The sequence below is a fragment of the Mercenaria mercenaria genome, chromosome 8 (assembly GCF_021730395.1).
Source record: "Mercenaria mercenaria strain notata chromosome 8, MADL_Memer_1, whole genome shotgun sequence".
NCBI lineage: Eukaryota > Metazoa > Mollusca > Bivalvia > Venerida > Veneridae > Mercenaria > Mercenaria mercenaria.
This window is the reverse complement of record NC_069368.1, coordinates 5,462,880-5,476,550: the sequence shown is the minus strand read 5'-3', so window position 1 is coordinate 5,476,550 and position 13,671 is coordinate 5,462,880. Positions and strand designations below refer to the sequence as shown.

At 36.2% G+C, this 13,671-nt stretch overlaps 1 protein-coding gene across 2 annotated transcripts in view; it reads right to left on the bottom strand.

Annotated features, from left to right (window-relative positions):
• The window catches only part of LOC123523149 (uncharacterized), a 251,417-nt gene extending 249,432 nt beyond the window's left edge, over window positions 1–1,985 (bottom strand). For both annotated transcript variants that reach the window (XM_053549270.1, XM_053549271.1), the window contains exon 1: window positions 1,754–1,985. In XM_053549270.1, coding sequence (XP_053405245.1) covers window positions 1,754–1,796 — 43 coding nt within the window. In that variant the 5' untranslated portion in view covers window positions 1,797–1,985. The remainder of the gene's footprint in view (window positions 1–1,753) is intronic.
• Window positions 1,986–13,671: the final 11,686 nt, after the last annotated feature.

The window sequence follows — 13,671 nt, the reverse complement described above, 5'->3', positions numbered from 1 at the left end:
TTCAATTAACTTCCATTAGCGTACCTGAGCACGAAGCGCTCAATGGTGAGCTTTTGTGGCCAGTGATTGTCCGGCGTCCGTCGTCGTCTGCGTACGTCGTCCGTCAATACCTCCCAGCCTAAACCACCAGTCCAATTTTGATGAAACTTCACAGGAATGTTTCTTGAATGATCCTCATTGAAATTAAGTCAAAGAAATGAATTCCATACATAACTCTAATTGCCATGGCAACCAAAAGGAAACGCTTTAAATATCTTCTTGTCCGAAACCACAGTAGCTAGGGCTTTGATATTTTGTATGTGGCATAATCTGGTGGTCCTCTACTTTACCTAGTTTTTGAATTATCTCCCTTTACTATACAAAATAAGGCTTGTCCGGCATTTTATTAAACTTCACAAAATGATAGAAGCCATTGACAGGAAGTACAGTGTCAAAGAACCATAACTCTTCTTTACCATTTTTTTATTTATCGCTCTTTATTATACAAAATTAGGCTTGTCCGGAGCATTATTTGAAAAGTATAAATGGAAATTCATTGCAACTTCACAAAATGATAGAGGCAACAATTACACTTAATACTATGTTCCTTTCTTAAATCATATCCCTTTATTCAATTTTCTTCTTTTTAATATCTCTATTTTGTTTCTAATACGTATTTCCCATATTGGGACAAGCACATGCATCGGTTTTACCGATTCCTTTTAATAACAAGGCGTGTCAACTATTACACAACTTCTAAGTTTAGATAAGGAACATAACTGGGAAAGATGTACGAAACATGAAAATGAAGCATTGTTTGAAGTTTTAACAAGTGCATGCAGTTTTAACAAGTACATGCAGTAATTAATTAGACAAAAACTTTAACCAATGTCTGACAACTATGACGGCAACGCAGACTGCCTGGTGCATACACCTGCTCTAAATATTCTTCGAATAACTGAGTTAAATTGCGCTGAGTTATTTTTGACAATTTTGCAGAAATGGTGGTTCACATTTTACTTTTACATTCATATGCATTATCATTTGTTTTTACTTCCATTCTATTTATTCTGTATGAACAAGAATTACAACATGAGCTCCACATACACATGTCGCAAATGTTATGCTTTGAATATTACACAAGAAACCACCACATTTAAAATTAAATGATAATGATAGATGTATATAAAAATGCACAAGTTGCACGAATGAAATATTGCCGAAAAAGACGTTGCATATTTACTTGTTTAATATAGTATGTCGGTTTAACATTCAATGTAAAGGCATTTTGACTTTTTTGTCTCAAACATTAGTATCGTGAAACCGTTATTTTACTTATCTTTATCATAAAACAACTAATCGGAAAGAATACAAATGGTTTGCAGTGAAGAGCCAGTGAGGAGCCATGTATGTGTAATATATTCGCCCTACTCGTCATAGAAAATTTTCAAAAGTATATGTTTTATGATTTTTCTCGCATTTTTAGTTTTCCCTGACCACAACAGTTCTACAATAATAATAAAGAGCTAGCACATCCACTTTAGTGAAATTCACATGGCAAATATGATATGTAACATACCCACTTTAAACTGTTCATTCTGAGTGTTTCTCCAATTGGGACCGCATGAATATGTATAAAAATACAAAGAAAATCAAATATGTCTCGGTTTTATATATGTACAGGATATAATGCATAATATATATTCATTTCTTTAATAGATGTAGTCTTTTAAATTTAATTTAATTACGTCAGTGAACATATAGTATATTTTACCTATATATAGCAAAGTGATTGCTATGGTTAATATATCCTTCATTTTTTCGATTTCTTCACATGAGATCAACACTAGTCTTATACCGTGCAAAGCTCAAACATTTTTATTTATACTGAAAATATAAAACAAATTGAAACCATAATTCAAGATTTCCGAGCATAACAACAACGTATTTGCAAATGATGTATTTTCCTCTATATACCACTAGTTTTAAATGGATCTTAAACAAGCATACGCACAATAGCAACTGCGCATGTTACTGGCGATCATGGCGAATTGTTCGAGGGCAGTATAGTTTAAAAACCAGATAACTTCTTGTAGACTTTCGTACGCACCTGAAGCGTGAAAGTGTATATATATTAATGGTATAATGTTTGTGTGTGAAACAACTTAATTTATTTACCAAGCAATTTTGATAGGTTTTTTAAAGACATAGAACCTTATTTATTGTACTTGTATTTTAATTTTAAGCTTAGCATCAAATCAAAATGCGTATTAAACGTACGTATATTGCTTATCATACATATTAACCCTTTTTTTCTGCTTACGAAGAATGACAATTTACCAATTGTAGCTCCTGGAAAAGATGGCACAGTAACTCCCTCAATCGGTGGCAAAAACTTTACAATTGAATCTCCTGATGTATAAAAGAAACATCCCAGACATCAAACAACAATCTTAAAAGTTGTTTATTTCAACTGTCGACTGCCTTTTTGACAAAATCGCTGCCTACTTTCAAATGAAGCTTTCTTTAACAATCGGTGTAGACTTCTAATCATCTTATGCCGACTTCTCTGTGCAGTAGGTTAAAACATCCAAATGATCACTGAAAAAATTCCTCTATTAAGACGGAATTAATTGAATTGAATTAAAGTAAATAAATATTATGAAATTGTATATAGCAGCAAAATGTCATCTAGACTATCATTAAAAATGAATTGTAAAATTTTACAAATTTGAAGTACCCCATGCATGTAAACCATCTTATGCAGACATCTCTGCGCAGGAGGTTGAAACATCAAACTGACCACAGAAACATTTCCTCTGTTAAGACGGAAATTCCTTATAAGATGATGTCAGACAACATACTGTCTTTAAAAATTATATTTTATTTATGTTTGCTTGATTATATTTTGACTTATTAATTGCGAAACTTTAAATTTGTCATGAAAAGAATACTCAATATACTTCTTATACGCATTAGAACGCCAGTCTCCCATAAGCTGAACGAGATCTGCTGGAATGTCAAGTCTGAAGGCTAGAGTTGCTAAACCTCTTCTAACTGAATGCGTGCAAAACTGTTTGGGCTCAAGTCCAATATCTCTGATTACTGACCTTAATTTTGATAGGAATAAATTATAGAAAACAACTTTGCCTGACTTTAAATTAAAAAACGGAGACCCCTCCCAAGCTGGTAATTTATTAACCATTTGATTGAAAAAAATAGAAGAAGTGGAAACTCTACAGGTCGCTCAACACGACAAAAACGAAAATGTTTCAGGCTCGGTTGGATTTAGCTTGTTCATGGACAATAGTGGAAATGCATGAAAGCCTTAACTAGACACACCGAATCTTTTATGACAGTCAAATGAGTCAATAATTTTTTTTCACCCGCTTGAATGGTTTTCGTCTACCTCATATGAACAATTAGATTACATCCAGATCTTTCCACATCTTTTCTTAAAAGAAAGTTAGGTTTTGTATGAGTAGGAACAAAGTTTGATTTTCTTGTCATAAGAAAGAATGCAAACAAGAATAAACAACAGTATACCAGATTATATGTACAAGAAAAATCCAACACCGTGTTAATATTTTCTAATATATCTGGAGTCATCGGTTCAGCCCTTTTGATTATATGCAAATTAAACTTCGCTATGCCATTTAAAGACAAATTAATCAAAACAGAATGAATTCAAATGATCAACACTGTACCCTAATAATAAGTGTATAGTTCTGACTGCATTGATAGAATTCTTCATACTATCTGTAAATTTAAATGATCAACTAAGGAACTGTACGTATAATTCTGCTGGTAAATAATTCAGACTGAAATAAGTACAGAACAATATAAATGAATCCCACTGTATTATAAGGTTCCTTCTGGAACCCTCGGCATAGGCAATTTTGTTTCTAGCTTTTAAATCTTTCTTCAGAAAAGTCAGCTGAGATTCTGAAAATATACATCAATCATACAATCGACAATCATAATAAAACTAAAAGAAAGATAAAATCACAGAAACTAAACTTTTCCTCTGCCGTGATAAACAAAACAACATAATAGGTAAGGCAACGAGTTACTATTTTTTCTGATCCATGCAACTCTCTCATCCAATAAAACGAAAACAGTGACACTAGGTAAACTAAGTAAAAAACAATTAGTAGATGTGTAGAGAATAATGAATATTTTTTATGGATATATATAAGAATGACGTTTCGTGAACTTTACAATGTCCAAGAATGAACAGTATACACAAATGAATGATATTTTGGGCCTCAAATACCCAGGGTTAAATTCCAACAGTAAATATCACAGTTTTGAACACGCCTTCATAGGGCGGGCAAGAAAAGTATGTATAAGCACCACTGTGTATTTTTAACTCACCTGAGCTTTTTTCTGATCGCTCGATGTCCGGCGTCCGTCGTCTGTCTGTCGTCTGTCAACATTTAGCTTGTGTATGCGATAGAGGCTGTATTTTTTAACTGATCTTCATGAAGTTTTGTCAGAATGATTACCTTGATGAAATCTAGGCAGAGTTTGAAAATGGGTCATCTGGGGTCAAAAACTAGGTCACTAGGTCAAATCAAAGAAAAACCTTGTGTATGCGATAGAGGCTGTATTTTTCAGTTGATCTTCATGAATTTTTGTCAGAATGATTACTTTGATGAAATCTAGGCCGAGTTCGAAAATGGGTCATCTAGGGTCAAAAACTAGGTCACTAGGTCAAATCAAAGAAAAACCTTGTGTATGCGATAGAGGCTGTATTTTTCAACTGATCTTGGTCAGAATGATTACCTTGATAAAATCTAGGCCAAGTTCGAAAATGGGTCATCTGGGGTCAAAAACCAGGTCACTAGGTCAAATTAAAGAAAAACCTTGTGTATGCGATAGAAGCTGTATTTTTCAACTGAGGTTCATGAATTTTGATCAGAATGATTACCTTGATGAAATCTAGGCCAAGTTCGAAAATGGGTCATCTGGGGTCAAACACTAGGTCGCTAGGTCAAATCAAAGAAAAACCTTGTGTATGCGATAGAGGCTGTAATTTTCAATTGATCTTCATGAAATTTTGTCAGAATGATCGCCTTGATGAAATCTAGGCCAGTTACGAATATGGGTCATCTGGTGTCACAAACTAGGACACAAGGTCAAATCAAAGAAAAACCTTGTGTATGCAATAGGGGCTGCATTTTACACCGTATCTTCATGAAATTTGATCAGAATGTTTGTTTGGATGAAATCTAGGTTGAATTTGAATATGGGTCATCCAGGTTCAAAAACTAGGTCACCCGGTCGAATAAAAAAACCCTTGTGTATGCGATAGAGACTGTATTTTTCAATTGATCTTCATGAAATTTGGTCAGAATGATAGCCTTGATGAAATCTAGGCTGAGTTCGAAAATGGGTCTTCTGGGGTCAAAAACTAGGTCACTTAGTCAAATCAAAGAAAAACCTTGTTTATGCAATAGATGCTGTATTTTTCAATTGATCTTCATGAAATTTGGTCAGAATGATTGCCTTCACAAAATCTAGGCCAGTTACGAATATGGATCATCTGGAGTTAAAAACTGGGAAACAAGGTCAAATCAAAGAAAAACCTTGTGTATGCAATAGGGGCTGCATTTTACACCGGATATTCATGAAATTTGATCAGAATGTTTGTCTGGATGAAATCTAGGTTGAATTTCAATACGGGTCATCTAGGGTTAAAAACTAGGTCACCCGGTCAAATTAAAGAAAAACCTTGTGTACGCAATAGGGGCTGCATTTTACACTGGATATACATACAATTTAGTCAGAATGATTGCCTTAATAAAATCTAGGTCAAGTTAGAATATGGATCATCTGTGATTAAAAACTAGGTCACTAGGTCAAATAAAAAAAAAAACCCTTGTGTATGCGATAGAGACTGTATTTTTCAATTGATCTTCATGAAATTTGGTCAGAATGATAGTCTTGATGAAATTAAGGTCAATTTTGAATACAGGTCATCTGGGATCAAAACTAGGTCGCTAGGACAAATCATAGAAAAAGGTTTTGTATGCGACAGAGGCTGAACTTTTCAATTGATCTTCATGAAATTTGGTCAGAATGATAGCCTTAATGAAATCTAGGCCAAGTTCGAAAATGGGTCATCTGGGGTCAAAAACTAGGTCACTAGGTCAAATCAAAGAAAAACCTTGTGTATGCAATAGATGCTGTATTTTTCAATTGATCTTCATGAAATTTTGTCAGAATGATTGCCTTGATGAAATCTAGGCCAGTTACGAATATGGGTCATCTGGGGTAAAAAACTAGGACACAAGGTCAAATCAAAGAAAAACCTTGTGTATGCAATAGGGGCTGCATTTTACACCGGATCTTCATGACATTTGATCAGAATGTTTGTCTGGGTCACCCGGTCAAATTAAAGAAAAACCTTGTGTACGCAATAGGGGCTGCATTTTACACTGGATATATATACAATTTAGTCAGAATGATTGCCTTAATGAAATCTAGGTCAAGTTAGAATATGGGTCATCTGTGGGTAAAAACTAGGTCACTAGGTCAAATAAAAAAAACCCCTTGTGTATGCGATAGAGACTGTATTTTTCAATTGATCTTCATGAAATTTAGTCAGAATGATAGCCTTGATGAAATTAAGGTCAATTTTGCATACAGGTCATCTGGGATCAAAAACTAGGTCGCTAGGACAAATCAAAGAAAAAGGTTTTGTATGCGATAGAGGCTGTATTTTTCAATTGAGGTTCATGAAATTTAGTCAGAATGATTGCCTTGATCAAATCTAGACCAAGTTTGAATGTAGGTTAACTTGGCTTAAAAACTAGGTCATTATGTTAAATTGAAGAAAATACTTGTTTACACTTCAAGAGACTACATTTTTGGTCCAATCTTAATGAAAATTGGTCAGAATATTTGTTTCCATGAAATCACTATGTCAAACATGTTAACACTGTTATGGTGTGTTTAGGTGAGCGACCTAGGGCCATCTTGGCCCTCTTGTGTTTTAATATACCAAACTAATGTCTTTAATCTAAATGTTCCGTTTATCTTTTTTTAAAGCTATCTCTTGTTTTAAATTGACTTAAAGTTTTGCGATTTCTGATCACGTAGGGGAGTTCATTCCACATCTTGGGACCACAAACCGAGAATGACCTATCATATAATGCTGTTTTCGATCTAGGAACTTTGAGATGTTCGTTTGTGTGACCGACCTTTAGGTTCTATTGTTAGAATATGAAACATTTGTGATCAATTTATTAATGTATTGCGGTATCATATTATCAAGTAATTTTTAAATCAGTAAACATATGTGATATGTCACTCGTTTAGTAATTGAAGCCACCCCCAAGTCCCTGAACATGTCCGCCGAGGGTGTCATAATGTCAGCTTTAAGGAGTATCCTAGCAGCACGTTTTTGAAGTTAGACAATCTGTCAATGTTGTAGGCATATGTACCACCCCAAACAGTGTAGTCAATGTAAATATTCAATGTTTAATAAGCAAAATGAGAATTCTGACTCATACATTAAAATCAATCGATAAAACATGAATTAAAAAGAAGTATTAATTCAACAATAAAGTGGTATTGTGATGATTTTCCGTAATATTGCATGACGGTGATCGTACGCAATATATATTTTTTCTGTTTAGAACAATATAGATATTACTCTAACTACAGAACATATCTTTTCATCAAATAAGTAAGTTTCTTTCGTTTTTGAAAAATGACATTAGTTATTATCACAGTAGCTTGATCTTTGATGTGGTGGATTTTTTCAGGTCTGGATAACTTAAGTCGCAAAAGAACGGAAAAAAAGTTTCCGAACCAAAAACTTGGTATTAATATAATTGCGAACATCAAGTATTCCATAATGGTGTAAATGAGTTGTTGTATGTTTCTGTACACTGAGTTGATGTATGTTTCTGTAAGTTTCTGTTACGCCGAATTGTTAGTGTGTAATTGTTAATATTTCCTAGTGAATACTTTGGAACATTGTGGGGGTAAGAGTGAGGTTGGGTGCGCACCATAAACCGGTTTAAGCTCCCCAGTGGTGTTTTTGCAACTGACCGTTTCAAGGCGGTGCCCCACTGTTCCTTTGTTTGTTCGTTTGTCCTCGTGTGTTGGCTTTGTGTGTGAGTATGTTTGTGTGTATGTCTGCGTGCTGTGGGTTTCGTTTTGGGTAGGCTGCGTTTTTGGTACGTGGCATTCCCTGTTTGATGTTTGTCTTTGTTTTTTTTGTCTTTTCTGTTAGAAAATGTTCTTCATGTATAGTGGAGGAATAACATGTTTGCTTTATAAACTGTAATCAGCTTTTGAATTGTACACCCATTTGAACGAGAAAATAAACATGGACAATACTTCAACAGGAAAGTTGCAAAATTTAATAAACGTGATAGTAAACGTTAGGAAAAATAATACTTTTTTTGCCAAGTCCGTGACTCAAGTTACCTCCCCTGAAGGTCCACCCACAGAGTCACACTAATTGGCTATATCGAGGTACTTGAGCTTTCTAGACATGATTGTGAACACAGTGATTTTTTAATGACGGAAAGAAAAATGTGTATCAAATTTCCCCTTATGCATAGTTTTGTGCAATGCATGCTATGTTACACCATGAGCATTTTGCATTACCAGAAGAAAGTTACCCACTGGCCTATATTGGTTTTTGTCGCCGTCATTGACCGAACATTCTTATTACGTCACTGTAGGTACATTTAATTCAGGGATACATACCGGTGTCAGATAGCTAGCAGTTATTGGAAAGCAAAACGTGTCAGGCAGGCAAATTCTAAGTGCATCAGCGCAATTGCCCGAGGATCGAACTCGCGACCCCGCGATCCGTAGACCAACGCTCTTACCTACTGAGCTAAGCGGGCGGGCTTGAGGGTTTTAGTTTAAGGTGAAGATCATATGAAGGTCAATGTCATCTATATATAGGTCAGTTTGTAGGTCTTGCCACAAGGTTTGTTGAGTGTATATGAACTAGATTGTGTCATTTATGTGAGCTGTAGGACCGAAAATGTTGCTTGTTATGGTTTTATGTTTTGAATGTCATCGAAGGGTCAAGGTCAAATTTGTAAGTCTTGCCACATGGATCGTTGAGTGTATGAACATCGATTCATTAATCATGTAGGTTATAGTCTGTTTCCTACGGATTGACGGATGGACGTTCCTATATGTGGGTATTTATGTTGCTACTCCTTTGTTCTCTATTGTTCATTTAGCCACGTAAAACAAAAATAGCAACATAAAAGCTTACGGAATGAATGATATCAAAGAAAAAGTACAGTATAGCCATCTATGTATGCAAATGTAAGCACGGACAGTTTAATCGCTATAGCCAGGGGCATGATGAGGAAGATTAAGCAGAACTTTGCGAAAGAAATAAAAGGTTATACAATGTAAAACACTTTTTACACTACCTTAGTTTACGTTTAACGATCAACTATGTTTACGGAACGTGCAATCTTACAATGCCCTACTTTTCGATCCATATAATCTATTACAAGCGGTTTTCGCGAGTTATTTCCTTATTATGTTAAACCAGAATGTGAGATTTCACTTTTTCCAGACGTCTAGGTACGGTATTTTTATTAACGTATGGTTAAATGCGTTACTTTCATTGAACAATCCGAAAGTTACATTTGTTTCCGAAAGATCTAACAGAAACATATTGTTTCTGTGCAGACTACGATATGCTGAATGTGGTCTGGTATATTGTGGTGGTGATTTAGTGCGTATATTTATATACAATAGCATTTGACTTACCTGGAATCACCTGGAGGGGATTACTTTTATTTCCGTGTCTTTGGAACATGGTGGGGGGTAAGAGTAAGGTTGGGTGCGCACCATAAACCGGTTTGAGCTCCCAAGTGGTGTTTTTGCCACTGACCGTTCCAAGGCGGTGCCCCACTGTGTTCCTTTGTTTGTTCGTTTTGTCCTAATGTGTTGGCTTTGTATATGTGTGTGTTTGTGGTCTGCGTGCTGTGGGTTTCGTTTTGGGGAGGCTGCGTTTTTGGTACGTGGCATTCCATGTTTGATATTTGTCTTTGTTTTTAGTGTTTTACATTACATGCCTTCTGTTGCCTTTTGCGTACGTTAGGGTTTCACCTGGCGGGGATAACTTTTATTTACACTGTCCTGTGACTTTGGAACATGGTGGGGGTAAGAGTGATGTTATGTGCACCATAAATCGGTTTAAGCTCCCCAGTGGTGGTTTTGCCATTGACCGTTCCCAGGCGGTGCCCCACTGTGTTCCTTCATTTGTTTTGTCCTTGTGTGTTTACTTTGTGTGTGTGTGTGTGTGTGTGTGTGTTTTGGTCGTGTGCTCGTCCGCGTGCTGGGTTTACGTTTGGGGAGGCTGCGTGTTTAGAACGTGGCTTTCCCTGTTGGATATTCATCGTTGCTTTTTGACATTTGAGATAAGGACCTTTTATTTAGCGGAAACTAAATTGCAAACAGACGGACGGATGACTACTTCTATCACACAATACGCGTACCCGAGTTCTCAGTTCGCACGACAGTGGCCATGACCTGTTCCATTGAGAATGTTCTTTTAACTAACGGTCTCTTTAAACTTACTCTTAGACCCTTGGATGTGCTTGCCAAGGGATGTCGTAGGTGAAGTCATTAAAGTTTCTTGTACAGTTTCTGTGACCATGAACCTCGACCAGTAAGTGTTCCTCTACTGTCCATTGGCTATGTACCTTGCAAAGGTCGAATCGCTCTAAAAGCCTTCAGAGGATTACAGTCAGTGAGACCTTGATTTTTGACAAGAAAGAGGTCAAGGTCAATACATTCTTATGATATTAAGCGGAAACGGTTGTTCTATTAACAATCGTTGACACTTTGATTACTTGCCCCTCATCGATGTGGGTTAGAGCCTCACTCGGGGCGTTGAATTCTTCATGTGAGGAAGCCATCCAGCTGGCTTACGAAGATTGAAGATTGAATACTGCTTAAGCCGGTGCTAGGGGGCGTGGGCAGTGTTGCATTTTCCATTACTGCTCAGGAACAGACTCAATCAAACCGAGTCTGCAATTTTCACTGTTTGCCTTGTTCTCGGTGCTTCCGAGGGATCTACTTTTTAGATTTTATTTACTTCACAACAGCGGGTGTTAAGTGCTGTGTGGCGGCCGTAAAAAGTCGCCCCGACTTCATCTCAGTGTTGTTATATTTTCTGGTCCTTCGGGAGCATTGATTTCAACTCACTTAGATTTGAAGATTGAATACTACTTAAGCCGGTGCTAGGGGGCGTGGGCAATGTTGCATTTTCCATTACTGCTCATGAACAGACTCAATCAAACCGAGTCTGCAATTTTCACTGTTTGCCTTGTTCTCGGTGCTTCCGAGGGATCTACTTTTTAGATTTTATTTACGGAAGGTCGTGGGTTCTACCCTGGTGTCCGCTCGTGATGAAATAATGCACGGAGGGGCACCTGGGGTCTTCCTCCACCATCAAAGCTGGAAAGTCGCCATATGACCTATAATTGTGTCGGTGCGACGTTAAACTCAACAAATTGATCTTGACCTTTGTCCTACTGACCCCATCATCAATAGTGGACTTGCACCGTCCATGAGAAATATGCCTGCCAAGATTAAAGCTCTTAGGTTTATGAATTATCAAGCTTTGAAAACGGTTTTTGTATTATCAGTCACTTTTACATTGATCTTTGACCCACTTAGAAATTATGCAATGACCATGACCAATGTTATCTTTAAGTCTGAGGATCAGAGGTTAACGCGATGACATAAACTTGATGATCCGCTTTCATACCAACAATAAATCCACACAATTGACATTGCAGATTTAAAACTTAAAAGATTGAAAAAAATGGAAAGAAGTGGAAACTCCACAGGCCGTCCCCACACGACGAAAATGAAACTATTGCGGGCTCGGTTTAATTGAGCCTGAACATGGACGGTTGTCGAACTGAATGCTACCGTCCATACCCTCTAGTCGTGGGAAGTATAACGTAAACATTTACACATTTTACAAGAACAGTTCAGAAACATCCGCAAAGTGTTCATAGGGCGGTGTACGTGAAATCTTCAATGGTGCACAGAGTGCACTTGTATGAAAAATTACGTATGGTCCCCGCTTTAAAATATAACAGCTGACTGAGTGTACGGAGATACCTTTTACGATCGCAAATAACAAAAACTGGAAGGTCGCCAAACATGACAAAAGGCTAGGTTCATGTACGGTAGTGAAACTGCATGCTGCCGTGCACGCCCTCTAGCCCCGGGCTGAGCAGAACTCAACCAAATTCGGAGACATCAGTAGGTGTGTTCATACGACGGTGTACATGGGATCTCCAATGACGCACAGAGTGCAGTTCCAACAAAAAAATGTTTTTCAAAAAAAAAAAAATATGTGAAATGCTAATATTTTATTAGAAGAAAATAGAAAAGGCATACCAGTAATCACATATTAGGTAAAATGACGCATGCATGGGATATTAATGTTTTAAGCAGGAAACAATTATGCAAAATTATGGTGTTTATCATGCTATTAATTGAAATTACCATTACCACTTCAAACAGCGTGTGGCATTTCAACAATTCAGGAAATTATGTAATCGCTTATACAAGCAGCAGAAATAGTTTTCTACATTGAAATGTCGAAAACATGATATTTATGTCGCAAAACAAATTACTAGACAAGAGCTGTTTGCAAAACACATGCCTTTGTGTCCCCATGATGGTATGATATGTAATTTTCAGTCTCTAAAAGAATAAAATCTTGACAATTGACCTGATGATCCAAAGGAATTAAATCATCTTATGAAAACAAGGTTCCAACCTTTGAACCTGACTGCAGTGAGTCCGGTTATTGATAAGAAGGAAATAATCATCAACTTTAAGATCACTTTGACCTTGGCGCTTGACCTAATGGCCCCAAATCACAAATCTAGTAAATTTGCCTCTATTATTTATCTTTGATGTCTAACTAGACATTTAGGCTGGTTATATTGCTAAATTAATAATTTAGAACCTTAAACTAATTCCAGCATGAAGTTTTATAGGTGATTTATTATCTTTAGTTAAGTATACATTACAGGAAAAGTCCTCAAAAGAAATCAAAACCAAACTCTAGTAAAATTAATTGATATATAAGGATATAGCTTCCTTTAGATTTTAATTGAACAAAGTATTGCAAATATATCTAAAAATCAATTAAACGAAATATTAGAAACATTTCTTTATTCACATCCATGCATTACATAAAAAAAGCAGTTCAAGAAGCATATATAAGTGCCGTAACTGTTTATAAATATCAAGCAAATACTGATTTTATCAAGTACCCCACCAATCTGCAGTAACATTGAAATACATTTTTGTTTTACGAATCCCCTATAAATGTTTTTTTCTTGTTTCTGACTTTAAGATACACATGTTTGGTGTTAAACCCATTTCATCTCCAAAGCCGGAGAGTTTGTTTTCGAAATACTTGTGTATCAATTTGGATAAAATTCTGTTTTGAATTTGGCACCTTTGCTCTTAATTTTGGCACCTCGATGCTTTTTAACAAAGATGATGAAACACTAAATGTAGCCTACAAGTACTTGCTTGAAATCTTAAAATATCTTTTTATCTATATTCAAAGAAATTATTTATGCCATAATATACCAGTAGTAGAACAAGATGGCGTATGGTCCACAGTAATGATCACCATACGTACAGTACAGGTTA